General features: G+C 40.0%; 1 protein-coding gene across 1 annotated transcript; it reads left to right on the forward strand.

Moving 5' to 3' along the window:
• Positions 1-6,198: 6,198 nt before the first annotated feature.
• On the forward strand, positions 6,199-19,826 carry Ntmt2 (N-terminal Xaa-Pro-Lys N-methyltransferase 2). Its single transcript, XM_038348469.1, has 4 exons — positions 6,199-6,352; positions 13,505-13,680; positions 18,574-18,823; positions 19,555-19,826. Exons 1-4 carry the CDS (start codon positions 6,199-6,201, stop codon positions 19,824-19,826), a joined length of 852 nt encoding a protein of 283 aa, XP_038204397.1.
• The last annotated feature ends 6,950 nt before the right edge of the window (positions 19,827-26,776 follow it).

The following is a 26,776-nucleotide window of genomic DNA, read 5'->3' on the forward strand; positions in this document are numbered from 1 at the left end:
TAGCTCATTTATCATTTGTATATAAGAGGGTTACAGATTTCTTTTTCAGTTAATCTTGTATCCTGCTACATTGCCAAAGGTAATCAGCTGTAGGAGTTCCTGGGCAGAATTTTTCTTGTAACTTATGTAAATTATCATATCATCAGCAAATAGTGAGAGTTTGATGTCTTCTTTTCCAATTTGTATCCCCTTGATCTCCTTTTGTTGCCTTATTATTCTAGTTAGAACCTCAAGCACTATATTGAATAGATATGGAAAGAGTGTACAACCTTGTCTTGCTCCAGATTTCAGTGGAATTGTTTTGAGTTTCTCTCCTATAATTTGATGTTGGCTGTCAGTTGAAACTGTATTAATTAAATCACTGCTTGGCCAATTACTTAAGCATATTGCTAGGTAGCTCTTACATCTAGAATTAACCCATCTCTATTATTTTATATTTTACCATGAGGGTTGTGGCCTACCAGCAAGTTTTCAGCATGTCTGTCTCTGGCAGAGGCTTCATGGAATCTCCCTGACTCCACTCCTTTCTCCCAGCATTCAATTTAGTTTTCCCCACCTACCTAAGTTCTGCCCTATCAACAGACCAAGGCAGTTTCTTTATTTATTAATGGTACTCACAGCATACATAGGGGAACCCCACATCAATCTCTTATGATTATCTTTAGTTTGAAATCTATTTTATTAGGATAACTACAGTAGATTGCTTCTTATGTCCATTGTAGAAGGAATGGCTGGGCTGAGTCCCGCCACCCGGCTAGCTTTACACCCGAAATAATTACACGGAAACTGTATTCATTTAAACACTGCCTGGCCCATTAGTTTCGGCCTCTTATTGGTTAATTCTCACATCTTGTTTTAACCCATATTTAGTAATCTGTGTAGCACCATGAGGTGGTCGCTTACCAGGAGAGATCTTAACCCACGTCCATCTCAGAGAGGAGAAACATGGTGACTGTCTGAGCCATCTACCTCACTTCCTTCTTCCTGTTCTGTCTACTCCACCCACCTAAGGGCTGGCCTATTAAATGGGTCAAGGCAGTTTCTTTATTAACAAATGAAATCAACACAAACAGAAGACTCTCCCACATCAGTCCATTTTAATAGAAAGTCTTTTACCTACCCTTTACTCTGAAGAAATGCCTGTCTTTAAAGTTGAGGTATGTTTCTTGTAATTTGCAGAAGGATGGATCCTGTATTTATATCCATTCTATTAGTCTATGCCTTTTTATAGGTGAGTCGAGTCCATTAATATTAAGGCATATTAATGACCAGTGATTGTTAATTCCTGGGGTTTTTTTTGGTGGTTGTGTGTGCGTGTTTCCCTTCTTTAAGATTTTTGGTATGAAATTATCAATTGCCTGTGCTTTTGTGTGTAGCAAGGAGGAGCTGTTTGTTTGTCCCAGCCAACTGGCTAGCTTAGCCCCAAAATAACCACATAGAAACTGTATTAATTAAATCACTGCTTGGCCCATTAGCTCTAGTTTCTTATTGGCTAATTCTTACATCTTAATTTAACCCATCTCTATTGTGTATTGCCACATGGCAGTGGCTTACTGGGTAAAATTCCCAGTGTCTGTCTCTGGCAGATCCATGGAGTCTCAACTCTGCCCTTTTTCCTCCCAGCATTCAGTTCCATCTTTTCCACCTACCTAAGTTCTGCCCTATCATCAGGCCAAGGCAGTTTCTTTAGTCATTAACCAAGAAAAGCAACACACAGACAGAAGGACCTCCTACACCATTTGGGGGTACAGCTAATATTCTTGGGTTAGAATTTTCCTTCTAGTGCTTTCTGTAGGGCTGGATTTGTTGATAGGAATTGTTTAAATCTGGTTTTGTCATGGAATATCTTGTTTCCTCTATCTATGGTGATTGAAAGTGTTGCCAGGTATAGCAGTCCGGGTTGCCATCTGTGGTCTCTTAGTGTCTGCATAATGTCTGTTTAGGACCTTCTAGCTTTCAGAGTCTCAATTGAGAAGTTGGGCGTTATTCTTTTGGATCTGCCTTTATGTTACTTGGCCTTTTTCCTTTGCAGCTCTTAATATTCTTTCTTTATTCTGCATATTTTTGTTTTTTATTATTATGTGACAAGGGGACTTTTTGATGGGGGGGTCCAGTCTATTTGGTGTTCTATAAGCTTCTTGTATCTCCATAGGCATTTTATTCTTCCTGTGACTTTGAGCTGGTATTCTCCTTTCTTCTATCCCTATTATTCTTAGGTTTGGTCTTTTCATGGTGTCCTAGATTTCCTAAGTTTTGTGTTTTGACTTTGTTGACTCTAATTTCTTCTTTGATCAATCTATCTATATTTCCTCTATCATATCTTCAACACCTGAGAGTCTGTCTTCCATCTTTTGCATTCTGTTGGTTATGCTTGCATCTGTAGTTCCTGCTTGTTTACCAAGATTATCCATTCCCAGGATTCCTTTGGTTTGTGTTTTCTTTATTACCTCTATTTCAGTTTTCAAGTCTTGAACTATTTCCTTTACCTGTTTGATTACCTTTTCTTGATTTTCTTGAAGAGATTTACTTATTCTTGCAGTTTTTTGTTTGTCTTTTCCTCCATTTCTTTAAGGGTCCCTATCATCTTCATGAAGTTATTTTTAAGATTCTTTTCTTCTGCTTCTTCTGGGTTGGGATGTTCAGGCCTTCCTGTTGTAGGACTACAAGGTTCTGGTGGTACCATATTGTTCTCTAGGTTGTTGAAGGTACTCTTGCATTGACGTCTACCCATCTCTTAATACAATTGCAGACAGCCTCTTCATCCAATTGTTCGTTGTCTGTGTCTCAAGGATCCTCTCTTGACTGATAGATGCATTCACTTTCTATGTCTCATGGAGTCACTCTTGGTCTGCTCTGTGCAGTTGCTGGCTGTGTCTCAGGGAACCACTGAGGTCTTGGTAGGTGGGTGGTTTGGGGGCAGAGTGGGACTTGTAGATTACACGGTTTGGTGGAAGGGTTCTGGAACAACCTGCCTGTAGGAGAATTGCCCTTACAGCTGAGGTAGGTACAGGATGGGCCGTGGGTTTTGCCCCAGGGGTTCTAGGGCCTAGAGACTGGGCTGTCCATCTGAGAAGTCACTTACTCTTGCTTCTCTCTGTGTAGTCACAATCTGTCACAATACTGTTCTTGGAGAAGACTTGAGTTCAGATTCCAGCACCCATATCAGGTGGCTCAGAACTATAACTCTAGCTCCAGGAGATTTGACACCCTTTTCTAGAATCTGGGCATCTGTACTCACATATGTACATACCTACATATACATGCACACACACACATAATTAAAAATAAAAAGGCATCTTTCAAAAAGCCTTTCTTTGTGCATTATGAAAGAATTCCTTTTGAAGTTCCCTTCTTCTCATTTTGAATCATCTATCAAGCATTTCCAGCTGGTGACCCACATGTAGCTGAGGGTAGCTATGAATTTGGACCAATACAAAATTTTAAATCTACTTGAAACCTTATTAGATATGTTTTGGTTTTATGTAACTCCACTGTGCAGCTCTCAAGGGCAAACTTTGTGGATGTCAATATCCTGCTGCAATCAAAAAGTTAGAGATGCTTACATCCTTCTGAGAACTAACTGAGTAAAAGTTATTAATGATAGTGTTTTCACTTGCAAGATTTCATTTGCTAGCACAGAAAACACTAGATGGCTTGAACAACAATGGATAGCATATCTGTATCCTTATGGAAATATAGCCAAGGGAATGCCATCTCTCAATGGGCCCAGGCCTGAGGAAGAACCTATTCATGAACTAAAACTGGCAAAGGAAAATTGTTTAACAAATTATGTTTTCAGCAAGTCCTGAAGTCAGAGGTGGAGACAATGCAACCAAAATGCCTTCTGTTATGGCCAATGGGAAAAGGAAATCTAGAGGCACTCAAAGGCGAGAGAAAATATATTAGAATCAAACAAATGAATTCTTTCCTTTTTCAGTAAAAGATTAGTATCCAAAGTAAACTTTGGGAGATTTCCGTTCAATTATCAACCTTACATGGGTGATGGGTAAATTAATCTATGGTACATTGTAACACAACTCCCCAAATATCAGCTTTTAAAAAACAAACAAATTACTGTGGACTAATATATTGGAGTGGCTTAACTGGACTGGGGTCTCCTATCAGGCTACAACCAAACTTCTGATTGGGAAATGCTTTCTTCCAAGCTCACTTATGGATTCAGTTCCTCCTGGATTGCTTGAGGTCTTCATTTCCTTTACATGGCCTGCACTATAGGGAAGTTCATAACAGTCTGTTGACTTTAATCAGAGAAAATAAGAGAGGGAAATGAGATGCCCAAGACAGTCATTTTATGATTTCATCTTAAAAGTACCATCCCATAACTTCTGGTATGTGTTTTTCCTTTGAGTTGAGACAGCCAATTGTGTCTACATTCAAGGACAAAGGATGCCAGAAAGGCATGAATTAACACATAGAGGAAAGCTGAAGATGAAAGCACAGATGACATCTTTGTGTCCCCTCAAGGTGAAGGGATTTAGAGATGGTGTATAGAGATGGTAATCCGCAGAAAAAGTGAGATCCTTCCGAATGAGATTAGTATCTTGTTAAGATGTGAAATGAGGCTTGATCACATGCTCTGCTCTCTGACATGTGAGCATATGATGAGAAAAGAACCAATGGAACACGGATAACAGGTATACTCAGTAAATACGGTGTGCACCAGCATCTTGATCTTGGATGTCCCTGCTTTCATAACTATGAGAAATAAATGTTTATTGTTAAAGCTACACACTCTGTGTAACGTTATAGCAGCTGGAAGTGACTAAGACAGAAGTCATCTTATAAGCTGTCTACTTGGGTGTGTCCACTGTATATAGGGTTAGTGAGAACACATGTTATGGATCCAATAGCGCATGGAGTGTATATATATATGTGTGTGTGTGTGTGTGTGTGTGTGTGTGTGTATGTGTGTGTATGCATATGCATACGTATATATGAATGTATGTATTTCTCTGTTAGGGACATATGAAGAGTAAAATAGTAGTCATGGTCCATGTAGAGAACAGGTGCCAGTCACAAGTTGGACTCTGAGCTGATTTTGAAGGGGACTATTTATAAAAATAAAGGTGAAATTGCAAGGAGTAGAGCTTGCATTAGCCTGACACACCGGTGTCCCTAGGTATCAAGCAATAAATCAAAGGAGAGATGATGAGGACTAGGAAAGGGTATTTAAATGAGAAGACAGATTTTTTTGTTAAAGCATTTAGTGATCTGTGGTATCTCCAGGAATGTGCTGGTGCCAGGGGATAGAATAAATACCTTGACTTCATTATTACTGTTTCCTACAGCTCTCTCTGCTGGCTGAATCAGAGGGTAATGGAATCTGCTGTTATAGTCAGCATAGGTTGGCCTCTAAAGCATATAGTATTGTGCAGAAGGCAGAGAAATGAGTTGGAGAGACAATCAAAAGGTAGAAGATAACAGAAATGTACTTAAAAGGAAAATCATATTCATAGCAGACAGAAAGGAACAAACACGCTTGCATAAATAGGCATTTTTCAGAACGAGTTAAGTGGAGGAGTTTGCTGATAGAGAAGGGTATTTCATTTCAAAACGGGCTTTCAAATAATTGCCCCTTTGGAAGATCCTTAAACATTGGAAACACATATCCACCTCTATAAAATGATTTGGGAAAAAACTGTACTGATGAAAGGAATGTGAGTGGCTAAGATGACTTTGAAGGGTCCTTGTAATTTGAGGACTCCGTGTTCCAGGAGCAATGGAAATCAGGGAATAGGATCTCCTGCAAAATATTCACAACTCTTTGAAATGGAAATTAGGCTAGTCCAATTTCAGAACCAAATTAAAGCAAGTATTCAGGGTGTTAGCAGGCAGTGCTTGAGCCTGTTTGAAGCAGCCTATAAAGGAGGGAAGCGTGCTCTTCCCGGGATGAAGCAGGATCTCACTCAGCCTGTTTCCATCTTTACTTTTAGCACCTGCTGGCTTGGAGTGGTGTCGCGCAAGCAATCAGACGGTGGGTGGATGTGCCAAGAGCCTGACCTCCTCATGTCTGCTGTCCCTCCCCCTACAACCCATGACAGCCTGTCCTGATATAGATGGACCTGGGACTGGTTTAAAATGACAGTCTCAAGTTCTTTGAGGAAGAGAAGAGTAATTCAAAGGAACAGCTAGACAAGCTTCCTTTCTCTGCAGGAATAATTATCAGCCCACTTCCCCATGGCCCACCTGGGAGCCCATTTTGCCTTTAGATCCCGCTGGCAGAAGACCGATGATGAACTCTGTCGACATAGCATGTCCTTTATCCTTCACAAGGCCATTCGCAATGACTTCTTTCAGAGCTATCTCTACCTGCTGGAAAAAATTCCCCTGGGTAAGTGAGTCAGAGCTGCTAGACGAGGGAGAAGGGACTGCATGGGTTGTATGAGGTTACGGGGCGCCTAGGAGAGAGGTTAGAGCTAGGAACTTTCCAGCCAAGGAGATTCCAAACCAGTGTCAGCCGGTGAGATGCTTGCAATGACTTTCTTTTATGGAGAAGGGAAAATCAAGTGCTGCCTGGCAAGCTTGAACTTTATTTTAGGGTTTTCATGCCCCCTCAGGCATAGTGACTAGCTGCTCTAGGTGTCTGCTGGGTGACTATGAGGCTTAGAGGAACTCAGTTCTTGAGTTGTCCCTGGTGTGTTTCCTAACTGCTGAAGTTGGAAAATTAGGTGGGTCATCGTTAAGAACATTAAGGTAATAGTATGTTAAGCAAAAATTGAAAACAGAGATTGCATAAGAAGGGAACAAAATATGCCTGGGACATGAATGTTTCTGTATGGGTGGTGTATGTTTGTGTGTGTGTGTGTGTGTGTGTGTGTGTGTGTACTATCTGTTCTGGCCTCCCTAACGTCCCTAAGTCACAAATATCATAAGGGAACTTCAGAAATCAAGGGGTAATAGTCTGCCTCCATCCTCCCCACCCCATAGTTTCAGGGAAATGGGACAAGAGAGCAATAGAAGCTTATCCTTTAAGCTTTCAGCACTGATTTAACCCGTGTAGAGGTAACAAACTTCTGGACACCCTAACTAGCACTAAAGAGGAAACGACTTCTGATTAAAGAGTGAAGTGCCCCCTTCCTGTCTCTTTGATTTATATTTTCTCCAAGTGAAAACAAGAATGCTGTTTCTCAGCCTTGGTCTGTTTGCTTAAGGTTGTCTGAAAGCCCCATTGTGCACTTGAACCGGCCCCATTTCCTGCTGTGGAAAGAACGACATAGTTCTTAGTGTTTCATTCAAGAAACTGGCTGTTAGCAGCTATCAACGTCTCACTTCATACGTTTACTGCTGAGGTTTCTTTAATTCGAGCCCCACAGGTATTTTCATCTAATGTCTATATAGCTTTAATATGAAAATGTTTCTTTTCTAAAATTTTGATGCTTATCGCTACACAACAGGTAAATATCACTGATTACCCTTCCAGTTTCCTACTTCTTCCCGACAATTTTAGTTTTTAAGTGAAAAAAAGAAGATTCAGAGATGTGTTGTTAATTTAGAGTGTCACCAAAGCAAGTTGAAGGATTTCCCAGTAAAGCATGTGCATCTCCTTTACCCTAAGGGAAAACTGGGATGACCTGTCAGAGGGTAATAATGCCATGGTGGCTCCAGACATGGGCAAATCACTGGCTGCTGGGGGACAGTCTTTGCTCTAGAGCACAGTATGAATCTTCAGGAACACTATGTGATTTAGACTAGAGAAAGCTACCAATGATAACAACTGAGAGGAAAGTCACTAGTGGGCAGATGACCGACAGCCTTTAAAGTGGTAGCCAGACAGAAAAGGGACTCATTTCTGAACGTAGCTGTAAATCAGTTAGGGATAAAACAATCTTTGAAAAAATCAGAGGATAATTAGTTTGAAACATGTAGCCTACAGTTATACTTGGTCTTTTCTTAATCTAATGCCATCATTCTGATTTTATGGTGTTTTATTTTATCCATCTTCTCTTTTATGAGTGTGTGAATAGTTGATTAATCATTTGCAAAAATTGATGTTTTTAACAAAACAGTCCATGGAAGCCCAAAGTAAAGTGAAGGGGAAAGTCCTTTTCTGCTTCGGTTCAGAGCAAAGGTCCTGTTTCCAGTCTTTGCTCTTGTCTCACCAAGGGCTCCTGAGAGACTTGGAGGGTTCCATTAGTGAGTGAAACTGGAATAAAATCAGTCTGCTCAGGGCCAAAGATGGACTTATCATCACTTAACTTTCCATAAAAGAACACTCTTTATTTTCTTTATCCTGAGAATTCAGTCTGAATGCTAGTTTTCCCCGAGAATCCACAAACCTGCATAATAACAGTAGCTGAGAATAATATCAACTGGGATGGGTTATGCTCTGCCACAGTAACAAATGAATTTGGAGATACTGTTGGTTGCACCCATGCATCTACTCTTGTCATTTTTTTGACATGCAATATTTATTATGATGAGGGCAGCTATATTCCTGATAGGCAAAAAGGGATCCAGGATGATACAGTCTTCATCAGCCAGATAACACTGGTTACTAAAGGTCTGTTTGGTAGCTTCAGGTACTTTAACCCAAAATGACATATATTATAATTTTTTTAGAGCTCATTGGCCAGAAATATAAGATAATGGGTGATATGAGTATATATATAATCATAAAGTACTTCTGTGAAAAAAATTGCTGCTTAGAGATGATTATTTCATACATTTATTTTCTGATCAAGATGGTCATATTCAGTGCAAGAAACAGTTATGGAATAACATTCGAATAAGTATTATGGTCTGATATTACACAAACAAGAGAGGTGATCTTCTTGCAAGTTATTAATACCTATGAGCATCAGTTTTCTCAAAACTGTAACAAGGACCTAGAAGAATTACAAGCAGTAAACATGTAAAAAAAAATCAGTTTTCAGTAGGTGTTAGATTTTCCCTTACTTCCTCTGTGCCAGGCTTCTTTTAAAGTCACTATTTAACGTTTTTTAGAGCAGGAATTACCAAAGACGATAAACTTAATACGTGTGAGTTTTTCAGGCTGTAGCGGATATTATTCCTTTTAGGTTGGAAATAAAACAGCCAGCAGAGATGCTGCCTCCCCAGCCCCACAGAAGTGTTTTAGTATTTGGCTTCCCTTGTTCTTGGTGCCTTTAAGACTTCATAAAAATGAAAATAAAGCCTCTCTTTTTAGAATGTTAGGGAATCCTGCCTGTAGGGTCTGCACAGAGGGCTGGTTGTTTAGGGGTAATTATGGAAAGCACCAGAGTAAACCAGTCTTTGATTCCCTCTTTCCTTTCCCCATCCCCCATTCATCTGTGTAAGGTGCCCAGTCTTATTCCAGTTCACTCTGTGGTAAGATCCGTGATGGCGAACTTTCCTCAAACATCCCTGACTAGCTCTGAAGACATACACAGGGTTGAGACCCAGAGAACTCAAGTGTGCAATGGTAGATGAAGCACTGCTGTTTGCCTTGGGAGATTTTTCAAGAGAGGGGAAACAAGATCACGACTTTTAATGTTTTACGGTTTTTAAAACCTCAGCTCGTCGTCACAACATCCTATTGGGCACGTTTTTATTCCCCATAACTTTTATTTGTGAAAACTAGGCACAGAGGAACTAGAAGGTTCTGCAAATGGTTTAACAGTGGTGTGTGGCAGGGCAGGATTTGAGCCCAGGCAGCTGTATCCCAGGCTGCTTTAGAGGTGCTACATATCCTACCTACCAATGTGTATGGACACTCAGCTAAAGTGGGCAACGATGCACATTTTTCCACATGTAATTTCCAGTTTGACAGCAAAAGAAAACATGGCCTGTGAAGAGAATTGAACCTATGGGGGTCAAGGTGGGTGGGTCACTGAGTAGGTTCATAGAGTTCAGTGACATCGGTTCATTTGGAGATTTGTGTTCAAACATTTTCTAGAGGTGGTTGTTTATGAACAAATAGGAACTAGTATAGAAAAAGATATCAGTGTAAGTCTTTAGTCTGTCAGTTCTTCTTAAAGGGCCCTATAAATAACTCCTTTTCCAATAAGTGGAGATCAGTGACTATCTGTCAGTTGTTTTACTTGGATTCTATGGCTCCTGGACATTGTTATGAAAAAATGGTTTGGGGTGATTTGTTAGAAGAACAAAAACATTGTTCAAGTGGGCTTGTCTTGTGGCCTCCTCTCATACGTCTTTTGCTAAGTGAAACTATACTCAATCCTATTCTCCCTGCACTTGTTTGGGAAGTGACAACTCTAACTCCAGTCTTCTTCTAAAATATTAAGAACCAAGCTTATGGACTTAAAAGAAGTACTGTGAAATGTCTACGACAATCCCAGGCACACAGGAAGTTTTCAGTAGGTACTATTCCTCTTCTGTCATTGACCCTCCTAGAAGAATCAGTCTTTGAGAGGAAGTCAAGAGCAGTGGTAACCTATTCACTGTACAGTTAAAAGTGAAAATTACTAAAAACATTTTCACTAAAACAGAATTTCCACAATGAACTCACCCTACAGCTCCTAACTGTAAGTGACTTCAGCCATGCGACTGGCATTGCCACACATTTCATTGTGCAATCTGAAAAAAAATCATCAAAATACAGTATATGGAAATTTTGAATTAATAAAAATATTGTATCTAAAAAATTTAAGATACTTGTTACTTTTGTAACAAATGCTACAAGGGCACTTTTTTTAAAGAAGTGAAGAAAAGATAATTTTCTTTTTTAAAAACTTATCTGATGCAATTTTGGGTCAAAGTGGATGATGAAGAAGCAATGGGTGTTGGGTTTGTATAGAACTGGGATCAAATCTCAGTTGTGTCATTTGATCTGGATAATTTAACACTTACTTGTTTCTTAACTTTCTTACTTCTTTCTTACTTTCATATATATATATATATATATATATATATATATATATATATATAAAACATTTATCTTACCTCATCAATGAGATAGGTTTTTTGCATGTATATAGATTTGATCAAGTAAAGGTAATATGGGTCAGGAAACAAGTGCTTTTTTGGGGTCTTATTTTCTGTTGCAAACTATTTCAAAATTTATAGAGACATTGCAATTCTGTGACAAAATGCCACTACCTGAATTTCCATCGTAAAAAGACGCGGGCTAGTGACTAGTTGCCTTATTTAAGCCAACATGAACTATGCAGGAGCCATGAAGGGGGCAGAACCTGGGGTTGGCCATGACACCTCATATATCTTTCTTAGAGAAATACATCTGTCAGTTAGGTGAAAATGAGAACGCAAGCCCCTAACCATAAAAGCCCTCCTAGTGAAGCTGAAACCCGCTGAGCTCTGCATTGACTTGAGACCAAAATGTTGCTGATGTAACGAACCATGCCCATTCCTAGATTAAGGCATTTAATATACACTACTAACTTGCTGACTTAAGCAGTTTATGATGAATGTGGCTAATTTGTTGCTTTACCTGGATCAGGAGCATTGAGGGGGTCAGTGAGATGGCTAGGCAGGTGAGTAAAGATAATCGTTGCCAAACCCAAGGACCTGAGTTTGATTTCTGGGACCCATGTGTTGGAAGGAGGGAACTGATTCTTGCAAGCTGTCTTCTGATTTCCATAAATGTGCTGTATCAAATTTCTCCTTAGTGTGTGTGTGTGTGTGTGAGAGGGGGGTGGGGGGAGGAAGAGAGAGGGAAGGAGGGAGGAAGGGAGAGAGAAAGAGAGAGAGATTGAGCCACTGAGCTGTGGCTAATCCACAATCCCAGAAGAGCATTTAATACTGAGAAGACCCTGAATTGTGCTTTTCTAACTTGATGTTTTGAAGACTGCCGAAGAATTTGGAGCCACCATCATAATGTTGGGAGGGTGGTGCCTGAATTTCCCATCTTTGTTGGATTTATAAATATTTGTTGATCCATTTGCAAAGTGATCTAAGTACAGTTGACTATGTAGAAAAGTAGGGAAGAGAAGAGGTAGATCAGAGGCGGTCATTATTGCTTTGGATCATGAGGTCCCTACTTTCCATTCATATTATCTCATTCAGTAGCCAGTTGTGCATAAACTGCCAAAAGAGTCTATACATAAGCAGTTTTAAAAGATTTGTACTTTAAAACTAACATGCACATATAATAGTTATTATACATTGAGGAGAGTGTGTATAATACTATAGATTTGTACTTTAAAACTAACATGCACATATAATAGTTATTATACATTGAGGAGAGTGTGTATAATACTATATTGACTTCCAAAAAATAGTCAGTTTAGAAACTGATTTCTGTAACTCTTTAAGAAAATCCCTTGTCATTTGTGACCCAAACATTAGTTCCAGTGTCTTCAAGTTGGAAAATCTTGACTTAATTCTGTTTGGGGAGCACAGTTCTAGTCACATGCTATCTATTGTACTTTTTACTTTTAGAATATGATTTTGGAATTATGTAGTTATTAATTTTAGACTCAAGCAGCACCTTGCTTTAATGTCACAATTGTAGGAGTTACCTAAACAAAGGTAAATGTTCCTAGTTATGGATAAATATTATTTTTTTTACTCCTACTTAAAATTATGATGTATTTTGGTTTTCATCTCATGATAATAGTAAGTTTGAGCCATTGTATATTTTATCTAGAGCTTTTAACCATATTTTAGTTCTGGTTGCTGTGAACTAAAATGTGTCTTTTTTGGAATTTTACCAATGTATCTTAGATTCTTGGCTACTTTGGCCGAATTCCAGCCTATGATTTCTTTGCAGTCTGAACAGTTTTATCCCAGATCTGATACATAGTTGTCATTTGTAGATTTATTTTTACTGGATTCCCATGTTAGTGGCATCTTCTTCCTGTACACATCAGCTCTTGATTTTAACCCTTTCTGGGTTGAACTACAGCTTTAAGGAACTCCTGAAAATGAATCCATAGGAAATAAAAATGCTCGCAATTAAATGAGTATTAAATTTAGCTTCAAAATAAATTTTCTCCATAATGCTAATGCCACTATACCATTACTTCCAATTGTTCTGGGGAAATTTGTTTTGTTTGCTCAACTTCAGCTCCATGCTTTGTAAAAGATGCAAGTTACACTGAATCTGATCTTACCAACAAATAGTTTTTGTTTATAGGTATGTCCTAAGTAGAGTGCAATATTTTAGGCATACTTATACTAATACACTATTTATCTAAAATTCAAATAGGGTTTAAATGGTTTTCTCAGTGTTATATAGCATGGAAGCCGCTGGGGTAGAACTCAAATCCAGATTTTCTGATTTAAAACCATTGTCCATGCTGGGCATGGCAGTGCAAGCCTTTAATCCCAGCATTAGGGAGGGAGAGGCAGGCAGATCTCTATGAGTTTGTTCCCTGCTTGGTCTACAGAGCAAGTTCTAGGACAGGCATAGCTATACAGTAAGACCTTGTCCAAAAAAATCAAATCAAATAAAATCAAATCAAATCAGTGCCCTTTCATCTACAGCACAAATTCATGGAATTTTGAGAAAACTATTACATTGTTTTAAAATGAACTCATTACATCCTATACATTTTAATAACTCTTGATAATATTTTCTTTGCAGTAAAACTGTATGCTTTAACAAGCCAAGTCATTGATGGTGAGATGCAGTTCTATGCCAGAGCCAAACTTTTCTACCAAGAGGTACCGGCCACAGAAGAAGGCATGATGGGAAATTTTATCGAACTATCCAACCCAGATATCCAGGCCTCTCGTGAATTTCTTAGGAAATTTGTTGGGGTGAGTTTTCTGACTGATGCTTGACGAGAGGGCAAAGTTCTTGCAAACTGAGCTCACGTGTTTCTGCGTGGTTAAAGCCATGTGACTCAGCTGAGTGGTCAGCCGGAAAGCTTGTTTTAAGATGTTCAGAGAAATGGACTTCAGCAAGCTCTTGGCTTATCCTGCTTGGCTTGTCACCACTGTAGCAGCAGCTAGTCTTGCATGCTTCGGGGGAAGGTGAACTAGTAGCACAGACATGACTGCATTGCATGACAGAGAGAGACATCTCCTTCAGAGAATCAGAGGTAAACAGCAGACACCTAGGAAAGTGCTGAGAACTCATGCCTCATGGCACTTCAGATTGACTTACGAAGTCTCGAAACTATAAGAAATGTGTGTTTATGAACAGTTTAAAAGCAAGGATGATAGACTCCCTTTATGACTTTTATACATAGTTCAGCTTATTACCTGATCAGATGAGATTCTTTTTTAACTCTGGATTTGGTTAAACGTCTTCCTTGTTGTGGAAGAAATTTCCAGGTCATACCAGACAGTAGGATACAGGAGCCAAAATTCTAAGCTTTTTAAAGCATCATGGTTCTTCAACCTAATGAATGAACTCCTCTCACTGAGCATGTTACTTTCACGTATTTAGTTTCAGTTTTCCCATCCATGCCTAGGGACTAACAACAGAATTAGTTGGGTGGAAGAAAGTGAAAATCAAAGAAGATAGAGCTGTGGGGCTCTTGCTTTAGTCAACAACGTGAGCATAAAACAAATCTAATGTGTGGCTATTCGTAATAACACCATGGTGTCTTATCATATACTCAACACACATCATACAACATTATTTAGTTTTTAGGCCACTTTAACCCACACAATAAAACTGTCATTTGGTCTTATTGAAGAAAAAACTCCTAGTTACAAACAAAATTTGTTGCAGGTTAATAAAATGCAATTTGATTAAAATATGGGTAGTGTTTTATTTTGATAAAGGAAACATAAATACTTAGTTTTAGGGTAAAACTGTCAACCTGCTCAAGATAGTGTGAAGACCATATTAGTGTTGAAGTGAAGTTCTATTCATTCTAAGTCCTTCTGTGGCACCCAGTATCTGAGTAATGAGTCTGGCAGTAGAGACATGTGGTCAGGATGAGATTAGCTGTCAGACCCAACGTTTATCTGATATAAGTCGCAGCCACAAAATTTTGAAAAGTGTTGGGTTTCTGACCATGGATGTTTACATGTCAGAATAATCTGTAATACTTTTAAACTAGTATCGATGACTGATTTCATGGGATGCATGAAATTATAAATACATATTTATAATTCAGCTGGGCATGGTGGCATATCCCTTCAATTCCAGCATTTGGGAAGCAGAGGGAGAGGCAGGCTGATCTCTGAGTTCGAGATCAGTCTGATCTCTGAGTTCATTCCAGGCTGGCCAAAGCTTAGGTCAGTTATTTTGCTGGGTCTTTTAGGAACATCATCTCTTTACTCTTTAGAATCCTTAAGAGTAAAAACTGTCGTCAGTTCTTCTTTTGTGGTTGTGGAAATCGAGCTTTAAAGGGATGAAATAAATCCTTAAGATAGCACACACTGAGACGTCAGTCCAGTCAGGTTAGTCTTACACCAAATTCCTTGCTCTCAACCACAACTTATGTTTTTCCCATTTGTTTCATGAAGCAGAAAAATCCCTATTTTTTCCCCTCACAGACTATAGACCTCCACTCTCTTCTCTTTCCTGGCCTAAGCAGTCCCTCCTGCTTGCCTCATGGTGAGGCCGACTTTGATCCCGAGGCATTTCAGAAGCTTAGCTAGTAATCCAGCTGTCTTGTCACTCTCTGAGGAATGCCAAGCTGACCACAGGGATTCTGGTCCGACAGAGCCCAGAGGCACGCCCAGGGACCTGGGAAAGGAAACACTGTATGCTTGCATATTTATGTTGGAGAAGAGGCAGACTGCTCCTGTCAAACAAACACAAGAGTCCTTCTTACTAGACAAGGCTCATTGTAAAGCTGTGACCTTCAACTAAGAACAAACAGTCTGTTTAAACGAATGATATTTTAGTGCTTTGACCTCAATAATCTGCTAAATTAGTATCTAGGTCAAGAAACAAGGACTTAGGGGATATGAGTATCTGACATGATTTATTCTCGTGTCAACTGGGAAAAGGCAGGCTGTTTAATTTAAAGCTTTGCTTTCCTTTCAACGCTCAGTGACAGGGGACAGTGGGAAAAGCTGTTTAATCTAGTTGCAAATATATTTGCTTTAGACAATCCACAAATGGTACAAGATGATGCCAGCATAGCTGGTAGAGCGTAAAGTTTACCGATAGGGTAAAGGTGTAGAATTTGGTATTTGATGGATTTGTTTCTTGGCTATTTGTCACAGATTGGATGACTAAAATGATGAGATTTGATTTGCATTTCACGGCTTTTATGGAGGACCATGAAACACTTAGATTTGAGTTTTCAACTTGACTGAATGGGTTTAAGATAATGCTATCCAAAAGAAAACAATTAGGCATAATAAGACCAAAGAGCATAATTAAGAGTGTTCTTATTAATTTGTATGACTCCATAGACATGAAGGTAAGACAACGAATGAAAATGAAATAAAAACCATCTTGTTTTGAAATCGCACATTGTGCGAGACCGTATTCACATTTATCAAGGGCATCCGATTTCAATCCAGTCACAGCTTCACCAGACATGGTGTCCAAGAGGAGAGAGCAGCTTCTGAGGGCACCCTTTAAATATCCCTTCTCAGAGGTGCTGCCTGTGAGTGACAGACAGAAAATGCCCCTTGCTGCCAGGACAGGGGAGGCAGCGCCAACCGCTTTGGATGAAGTACAACAGAGCAACCAGGTGATGGTCAGAGAGGCTGGAGGGTCACAGCACCTGAGTGAGAGGAACATTTGCGTCTGTTTAAAAACAGTTTCAAAGATAGCTGTAGCCAAATATCAGACACCCAAATTGATAAGTCATCATGGGCGAGGGTGAGAATCTTCCCCGGCAGTGGTTCTCACCAGTTGGTCATGACACTTTCATGAGGGTCACATATCACCTATCCTGCATATCAGACATTTACATTATGATTCATAACAGTAGCAAAATTATAGTTATGAAGTAGTAAAAAAAATGATTTCTTGGTTGGGATTCACCACAACATGAGGAACTGTATTAAAGGGTCGCAGCATTAAGGAAGGTTGAGAACCGTAGTTCCAGGGAGTTCTAATTGGAACATTTCCCCTCCTTGTCTTCAGTCTGTCTGTTGTAGGTGTCATTCCTAATGTAGACTGGGTTTGGCTCAGAGGGTTCTTGCTCAAATTCTAGTTCTCCCATTAGCTGTGCAATACCATAAACTGGAGTTTTCTCATCTCCAAAATGGGAATCATCATCTTAAAATACACACACATATATATGTGTGTGCATGTGATATATATATATATATGTATATATATATATATATGCGCTCTGTAATCTTCCTGTACATCTAGATGCCAAAAAAGGTCATCAGATTTCATTTTAGATGGTTCTGAGCCACCATATGGTTGCTGAAAATTGAACTCAGGATCTCTGGAAGAGCAACCAGTGCTCTTAACCACTGAGCCATCTCTCCAACCCCAACATCATAATCTTAGGAAAGTTCCCTTGGTTATTGTAAATTATTGTGGATATAAGAGCATGTGACATATAAATACTCAATTTATTATGGCCATTACTGTATTTGGAGAAAAAGCTTATCATTGTCTCCTTTCTGCTTTTGTTGTACTTGTACCTTTTTCGCATAAAGAAAGCCTTTTGGATGGACTGAAAGGCAAATTTTTTGATGTTTCCTCCTGCTCATGTTTACCTTTGATCCTTAGCCAACTGCAGTTTTCATCCTTAGTTCCTGAGAAATCAAGAGTAGGCTCTCGCCGTAAGATCTTGATTGGTAACTCCAAGTATCCTGTTACTATAATTTCTAGCATGAACCTATTACTGTCCCAATCACAACTAAATAATTTAGACCAGCTGAGTCTTTCTTCATAACTCCAAAGCCTTTCTTTAATTGTATAGAAGCAAGTTTGAGAATGTTTATATTAGCTAATTTCTCAATAGGCACCACCTCCCCTTCCCCCTTCCTAGGTAATGTATAGCCTTACTTAAAGCTTTTTTCTTTCTGTGAACTTGTAGTTTCTAGTTATGTGTGGTGTGTGTGTGTGTGTGTGTGTGTGTGTGTACCAGCATTAAAGGAGACAAAGAGTCTGAAGAAACTATCCAGATGAGTGTGTGTTGTCTGAACATATTTACAATGCACTCTTGGTTGAGACAGGCAGTGGGACAATCCCTCGGCTCAGGCCTCAAATGTCACCACTCATAGGAAAGGAGTAGATGGTTCTGAGCACTTCTAAACCCAGCATAGAGAAACTAAAATTTCATTCATCCCAATATGAATCTGAATGTTTCCAAGAAGTGAATGTTTAGAGTAATTTTTGAAACTCACGAAAATTCCTGCTTAGGCTCCACCCCACTTTCCCATTTTTTCAAAGTAACAACCTATTGTATGTGTCCATTTAGCTGCCATGGTCATCAAAGCTATGTCTTTATAGAACTGTCCATGGCTCATTTCTTGGAGAGACTTATCCTGTACTGGAAACTAAAAGCATAGTTTGTAATTCTTTAAAAAGAGTTAAATTTGGCAAAAAAAATTTACCCTTTTTGGAAAAAAAATGAAATGTTCTATATATTTGATGTGATAATAGTTATCTATGTGCATTTGTACTAACACATCAAATCATACACATAAATGAAGCATCTTAGAGTATAAAGTTGAGCCAAGGTGACTTGATTTGAAGGAGTAAGTGTAACGCCCGAGACTCGCGGGGAGTCTCTGTACTGAAGTGGCCCACAAGGTGTCTTTCCGCAGGGGCCAGGGAGAGCAGGCACTGGCTGTGCCTTGGACTGCGGCTCTGGAATAGGCAGGGTCAGCAAGCACGTCCTGTTGCCTGTTTTCAGCAGCGTTGAACTGGTGGACATGATGGAGTCCTTCCTCCTGGAAGCCCAGAGCTACTTGCAGGTCAACGAGGACAAAGTGGAGAGTTACCACTGCTACAGCCTGCAGGCCTTCACGCCTCACTTAGCAAGATATGACGTCATCTGGATTCAGTGGGTCTCAGGTCAGTCTTGCAGGGCAGAACTTTTGCCCTTCGCTATTTCCCAGCTAGGAAAGATGACACTTGGGACTAACAAGGACACGGGGGGGGGGGGGGGAGATGGAGCTGGAGGTGCCCTTACAGCGCTTTTGTTAGCTCTAGCTGTCATGTGATCTCCTGACAACTCTGGTCCCTGAAATTTCTCTAGCACTGCTGTACAAGCCTGGCGGTTCTTACTCTTAGGGATAGAACAAGTGCTTGGGAGCAACCAGCATCTTTGTAGAAATGTAAATAGTTGGAAATACTTAAAATGTGGGCTCATAAATGGTTAATGCTCATTATTTACTGATAGAACTAAACATTCTGAGAGTTAAATCCTTAGGAAATGAAACAGCAATGAATTTTATTGTGGTAACACACTCACATACACACACACCACAAAAAGTGATTATGTTGTATAAGGACATGCAATGGCTTCTGGGAGGGGCAGTAATGTCTTGTGCCTATTAGGTACATGGTCCAAGCAGCATGGTATAAAGACAAGGAATTAAAACCCCTAAAAGAGGATTTGTTTCTTCTTATTTTTACCTACGTTTCAAAGTCTCTTGTAACTAAAACAATTCAAGCTATTAAATAATTTGTGTGTCTACAGGTGACAGTCTCTTGACTCTTAGAGCTTTGCTTATGTTCCGACTCACCTCCCTCCTGCCCACGTTTCATCTTATCTTTTTCTTCCAATCTGGCCCCACTTGCAGGATACCTGACAGATAAGGACCTCCTTGCCTTTCTTTCCCGCTGCCGAGACGGCCTGAAAGAAAATGGTGTTATCATCCTGAAGGACAATGTAGCACGGGAGGGCTGTATCTTCGACCTGTCTGACAGCAGTGTGACTCGGGATATGGACATCCTCCGAAGCCTGATCAGGAAGAGTGGGCTGGTGGTTCTGGGCCAGGAGAAGCAAGAGGGCTTCCCTGAGCAGTGCGTTCCAGTGTGGATGTTTGCCCTGCATAGTGATAGACGGTCCTAATCGGCAGTGGGAATGAACAGCCAGACCAGATGGTGGGGCTTTGCTTCAGGATTGGGTCTATCTCGAGGTATCCCATGTGGTGCAGACAGAGATGGAAAGAAGGGACACAGTGTGTGTCAAGAATGATTGATGATGTAGTATTTACAAACTATTGCTAATATGATGCACATGTTATGATGTGTGCACATTTTCTGAGAGATGGAATAAAACACCAAGAAAGTGCTTTATGGAACTTCCTGCTTACACCTGAACTGCGCAAGCATATATGAAGACCCGAAAAAGAAACAACGCTCACAAATGACAGACTGTGTTTGTCACTGATGACTTGTGTTACACAATTGATCATAGAATGAGGTAGAAAGTCCAGACCCTTTTCGCTGGCCCTGTGTCAGCTACACTATACTTTCTTCCTCTTTGCTCTTATAGTTCCTCTTGAACAAACATCTCCACTTAATTAAGAAGGTACTAGTCAAATAATCTTATGAAAACAATTCTATTAATTTTGTCTTAGGCCTTCTTTTGGCAGAAAAAGTATATGGTTTCACTTTCTATTTTGGGACAGTTTTACTACCAATGATGTAATACGGATGTAATCTGATAACAGACGCTTGCATTTCCATGATGAGGAAGTGTCTCCTTTCAGGAGAAATGTTAGACACTGGAGTTTCACCCCAACCATGTAAGTAAATGTTGCCAATGATCTAATTTTAACCACTGGCTTTCAACAGTGCCTGCTTCTTTGCATCTGCTCCTCATTCCTTCAATGAAATGAATGTACCTTGAAAGAGAATCATCAAAAGCAATAGGCAAGGGCTGGAGAGATGGCTCAGAGGTTAAGAGCATTGCCTCCTCTTCCAAAGGTCCTGAGTTCAATTCCCAGCAACCACATGGTGGCTCACAACCCTCTGTAATGGGGTCTGGTGCCCTCTTCTGGCCTGCAGGCATACACATAGACAGAATATTGTATACATAATAAATAAATAAATACTTAAAAAAGAAATAGGCAAATAAAATGAAGCTTAAATACTGACTTAGCTGGGTTCAGATAAGGAATTAGTTTAAATAAAATAATCTAAAATCTTCCAAAAAGAGGAATGAAATTCAGTTTTTATTAGCACAATGCTTAGATATGACTATTTTGTCTTTAAAACACTTCAGCACCTTGGGTTGCAGCACAAGGTCAAAGTTTTGACCTTGAAATTCAAAGAACCAATTTAAATGAAGAAAATCTACTGCATGATTATATACCAAGACAAAAATCATATATTTAAAGTCAATGCTCTAGAATAATAGAGAATAGTTATAGTGCATTGTTATAAATGCAGCATTACCGAGATAGTTGTATTTTTATGCCCAGAAAATTACATTACTTCTGTCCTTGGTACCTTGGCCATTCATGCACCTGGAATGATGTAGCAGAAAGTGAGTCAGAGCGAGTCAGAGGACAGAATGAAATCAAAGAGTAAACTGTTATAGACAGAGTATGACAGGACTTGGACTTCATCTTCGTGTGTCTCCGAACAAATTAGAATCTTCTTTTGAAGCTGATTTAGGGGAAATGCTGTGACATTTCATTTGTGTTTTAATAAATAAAGTTTGCCTGAGGATCAGAAAAGTGAAACAGCCACACGGGCCAACCTCACAGACCAGGCAGTAGTGACACACTCCTTTAATTCCTGTAGCCACACTAGCTTGCCATAGAAATCAGGCAGTAGTGATGCACACCCTTAATCCAAGAACTAGAGAGGGTTATAAAACGGGAGGAGACAGCTCTCAGTCTCAGTCTCATTCTGAGGTTTCCTGGAGGTAGGATTGTCATTTCATACTGAGGTAGAGATAAGAGCCAGTGGCTGGCTGTTTTGCTTTTCTGACCTTCAGGTTGAACCCCAATATCTGTCTCTGAATTTTTACTAGTCATGCTTCAGAATTTCCTTTATACCTGTAACTTCAATTCCATAACTCCTTTACTTTTCCATAACTGACAATTTGCCAATCTTCTCTGCTTGCGGTTTCCAGTCCTTATTGTGTAAATATGATTTCTCATTGGCTACCAATAGATCAACTTTAACTCTGTTGAGTCTTTTAGATTGATAATAAAACAGTCTCCTTTCTCTTGTTGAATCAAATCATTAACCATTATGCTTAAGTCTTCAGACTTGTATTATTCTACAAAACCTTCTGAATTCTTAATGTGTCTTTAATTTAGCCGAGAAAAAAAATTGAAGATAAACATTGTCACTAGCAGACATCTGTATTGCTAGTAACCAATACAAGATAAAAACAACTACGACAAAACGAAAACAGGAATGTCATAAGGGACTACAAACCAGATGAAGTAGCCTTAAGAGGTTATGTTAAAGTTGGGGTCTGTTTCTGAAATAAGAAGAAGTTTGTTAGAGGTTGCAAGCAAGGAATTTCTTTTTCTGGTCCTGTCAGATGGTGGGAGAGAGACGTTCAGAGTGACACCCAGGTCAGCCCCTTCTGTCAAGGGAAGCAATGTAAACAGACTGCTTGTGTTTATCAGCACATCTGGAAAGCAGTGGTATAACTGGTAGTTTACTTTGTTCCCAATCCTGCTTCACAGCCCAGCTGCCTCCGAGTCAACAGGAGAGATTCATCAGTGGAGATTTCCCAATTTCACCTCCATCAGTTTGTTTCTATGAGGTGGGATCAGATTATTCGTATCTACTTATTCAACTGACTCTAGGAACCAGCTTTGCTTGAGAGCACTGGTTGGGAAGGACTCATGAAATTGGACCTTTTTTCTCACCTTGGTGCTAGTTATTCTGAAATATAATCTGATGGTTTCATGCATAATCTTTCAGTGATACGCCATTCACGCTCAGCATGAATTTCCATGCTCTTGAGAATGCCTTGTAATAGCATCACAGTCTTGCCCTGGCTTCCCTCCCTAGCCTGTTTTACTCCCTTCCCACAGCTGCTGCACCGATTTGCCATCTCCTGATAGATTCATGATGTATGGCTTAGAATATTTACGGATGACACTTTTTAAAATGTAGGCTAGATGGCATTAATTTTATTAATTTTTCATCTGTCTCAGAATGCTTAGGTATATTGATTTCTATTTTTAAAAAAAGCTTTCTCAGGCCTCTCAAGCTTTCTCATGCTTCTCCCAGCTGCTGGGCTGGCTAGTCTGTGCTCTACTCTATTTACCATTTGGCATCACTGTTTGCTTAGCCTTTTATCTTAGATTCTGAGCTCTATGAGAGGACATTCATAGCTAGAGTGCCCGCCCGTCTTGACCAGACATACACCTTAGTACACTGCAGGAATGGAAAGCTCTTGGTGAAGGCATGCAAGGTAAGAGTAGGAAGAGCCAAGGCAGGTTTCTTTTTTTTTTTTTTTTTTTTTATTAATTTTTTTTCTCAGCTGCCCAAGGAACTAACTGGGGTCGTCTCCCTGGAAACCTGGGAACCCCTCTAGGGTCAAGTCTCTTGACAACCCTCAGGTAGCTCCTTAAATTCAGATATATGCTTCCCTGCTCTCATATCCACCCTTCCTATATCCCAAGCACCCCATTCCTCCGAGCTCCCCCCGCTCTCCCCTTCACACTTTTCTCTCCCCATCTTCCCTTGGCCCAGTCTTGCCCAACCCTCAAGTTCCCAATTTTGCCTGGCGATCGTGTCTACTTCCAATATCCAGGAGGATTACTATATCTTTTTTGGGAGTTCACCTTCTTATTATCTTCTCAAGGATCCCAAACTTATAGGCTCGATGTCCTTTAATCATGGCTAGAAACCGAATATGAGTGAGTACATCCCATGTTCATCTTTATGGGTCTGGGTTACCTCACTCAGAATAGTGTTTTCTATTTCCATCCATTTGCCTGCAAAATTCAAGATGTCATTGTTTTTTACCGCTGAGTAGTATTCTAGCATGTATATATTCCACAGTTTCTTCATCCATTCTTCCACTGAAGGGCATCTAGGCTGTCTCCAGGATCTGGCTATTACAAATAATGCTGCTATGAACATAGATGAGCATATGCTTTTGTTGTATGATTGGGCATCTCTTGGGTAGATTCCCAATAGTGGAATTGCTGGGTCCTGGGGTAGGTTGATCCCGAATTTCCTGAGAAACCGCCACACTGCTTTCCAAAGTGGTTGCACAAGTTTGCATTCCCACCAGCAATGGATGAGTGTGCCCCTTACCCCACAACCTCTCCAGCAAAGGTTATTATTGGTGTTTTGGATTTTAGCCAATCTGACAGGTGTAAGATGATATCTCAAAGTTGTTTTGATTTGCATTTCCCTGATAGCTAGGGAGGTTGAGTATGACCTTAAGTGTCTTTTGGCCATTCGAACTTCTTCTGTTGAGAATTCTCTGTTCAGTTCATCGCCCCATTTTTTAATTGGGTTAATTGGCATTTTACCGTCTAGTCTCTTGAGTTCCTTATATATTTTAGAGATCAGACCTTTGTCAGTTGCAGGGTTGGTGAAGATCTCTGGAAGTAACTAACAGAAATTAGAAGAAAGAACCAGGGGCAACTAAGGGCTCCGGAAGTTCCAGAAGCACTGGGGTGTAGATGGCGAGTCAAATATTGATTAAATAATGTGTGACAAGAACCAGAAAGTGCCCAGAAATATGAAAGCCCTGAGCTCAGAAATCAGGCAAAGGGGAGACTATAACAAGATTAGGTCCTGAGACAAAAACGCTGCCTAATTAGGGCAGCATTCTCAGTTCCTGTATGTGTGTCCACAACCATAAGTATGTGTGACCTGGTAAGAAGATGTGTTCAAACGGTGCACAGACTATGACAAAGCAGCTCCTAGTTCCCATTGCTTTCCCACGAACAACATGACCAAGACAACGAGGTTCTGGCTGAGGTTAATCAAGCTCTGGACAGTGAATGGAAGGAGAAGGTGCTTGCCTGCACTCCACAAGTGAATGAATTCTAAGTGTGTCACATTCTGAATGAACTTTGGAGGACCCCGCAGGTTGTATGGTGATTCATGAAATGGTGTAATCGTCACCTGCTCCCTGATTTGAGAACCGTTTGAGTACCAGCCTAGAAGGGCACCATGTTTTAGAGAACAGCAATGTTAATGGTTTCAGACTATCATAAAAACAAAAAAAAAAAAAAGGAAATAGGTAAGGTTGCCTGGGAAAAAGGTCACCTGTGAAAAAGGTGATCTGCTTTGTATTATGAACACACTTTGGTCCCATCTTCATTTTCTCTCTCCATTATTTTCTCTAACTGGCTTTTTGAGTGATGTATTGAGTCGAAGCCCTGTGTCCAATATATTCAGCTGCCTGTCATGAGTAATTAAAAACAGTTGTGTTATTGCTTTCCTTAGCTCCAGCTGACCCTTTGATGCTTTGGTGTCCATGCCAAAAAGCTACCTCTTATAATCATCACAGACCAGTGTTTCTGCAGAGGTCACTGCAGGCTAATTAAGCAAATATGTGAAAAAATGGTTTCAAATTATCTCAATTAGTGAGTGTTTATATACAGATACTTAGGGTAGAGGTTGATGACTTTTGAAAAAATAACTAATTTGCAGAGCTAGTAATTTGATGTCAGAGAAATCTATGTATTCAGCACCTTTGTGCTGGCATGATTTGATCTTTTACTACATAAAAGACATTATACTTATTTCTGCCAAGAGACATGTAAGAATCTTTAAGTAGATCCTGGCTCAGGAGTGAGAAAGACTGATACATAAGTAAGAATGATTTAGAACAAAAACGTTGGACAAGCCGTGTGTATAAAGAGTTAATACAGAGAAAGATGAACTCACTCCATCTCTGAGACTTCAACTAACTATAAAGACTCATCCAACACATTTTTGAATGCCTACCATGACAGCCACTGCTCTAAAATCTCAGGTTAAAAGAAGGCCCTTGGTTCTGTGGAACTTAATTTCTAGGTGAGACTGAGATGCAATGAATAATCTGACATACATCACTTCGATGCTAGAAAGTGTACATTTTTGAGGGGAACAGAGTAGAGAAAAGGAGGATTGGGCACAATGGGGAAAGACTGTAATTCCAAATAGTGTTCTGTTTCAGTGAAGCCAAAAATGGCTTTACTGAAGGGTATTTGAGCCAAGAAGTAAAGGTAGGGGCACTAGTCCTGGGGGAAGGGAACGACTGGAGCAAACGTCCTGTCTTGAGAAACAGCCAGAGTCAGTGCAGCTGCAGCAGAGTGCAAAGGGAAAGGGTGTAGCGGGATACAAGGTTCCAGGATGTCCCTGGGGTTCCTAAGGTTTGGGTCACTGCATGGGAACAGGAGGTATTGCGGAGTTTGGAGAAGGGGTTTGTCATGATGTGACTTCTGTTTTTAAAGGGACCCTCCGGTTGTTGTGCTGAGACAAGATGACTGGGTAGAGATGGGAGCAAGGAAAACGGTTTAATTAGGTGGTTGTAAATCATTAACTCCTGATCCATATACATTTTGTTGTGCTTTGTATATAGACTTTGGAACATTGTAGCCATTTCCTTAGAGTAATGGAGAGGTGTCAAAATGATTGTATGGTCTAAAAGTTAAAAAATATCTGTGAATGGCTCTCTACAAAACTTTTTATTGACCCCCATATTAGAATATTGTAGCAATTCTGGGGGGGGGGGACGTACAGTATCTTGACCCAGAGAGGTGGCAATAAAAGTAGTGAGAGGTATTTGGGAAGTGGATATATAAAAATTCTAGCTACATGTAATTCTAGAAAAGGCAACACTACAGAGTTAGTGACAAGACAGTGGGTACCAGGAGCTCAGAAAAGAAAGGGGTATGGCTAGGTGGGAGTCGGGGGAATTTCAGTGTGGCACAACCATTCTGCATGACACTATAACAGTGAGAATATGCCATTATGCTAAAGAATTGACCATAAAGACCTGCTGACCCTCTACTGTTAAAGTTTTGATCTGCTTTTGGTTTGGATCTCCCTTTGTTGTAAGAGACTGTTTGTTTGTTCTCGGCTGTCCAGTCC

Source organism: Arvicola amphibius, chromosome 12, assembly GCF_903992535.2.
Source record: "Arvicola amphibius chromosome 12, mArvAmp1.2, whole genome shotgun sequence".
NCBI lineage: Eukaryota > Metazoa > Chordata > Mammalia > Rodentia > Cricetidae > Arvicola > Arvicola amphibius.

Bases quoted from the DNA above. Each gene is read 5' to 3' on its own strand.
- Ntmt2 (XM_038348469.1), top strand. From the start codon at position 6,199: ATGGCCCACCTGGGAGCCCATTTTGCCTTTAGATCCCGCTGGCAGAAG. The intron at 13,681-18,573 runs GTGAGTTTTCTG...GTCTTTCCGCAG, and splicing joins TTCTTAGGAAATTTGTTGGG to GGGCCAGGGAGAGCAGGCAC. The intron at 18,824-19,554 runs GTCAGTCTTGCA...CCCCACTTGCAG, and splicing joins CTGGATTCAGTGGGTCTCAG to GATACCTGACAGATAAGGAC.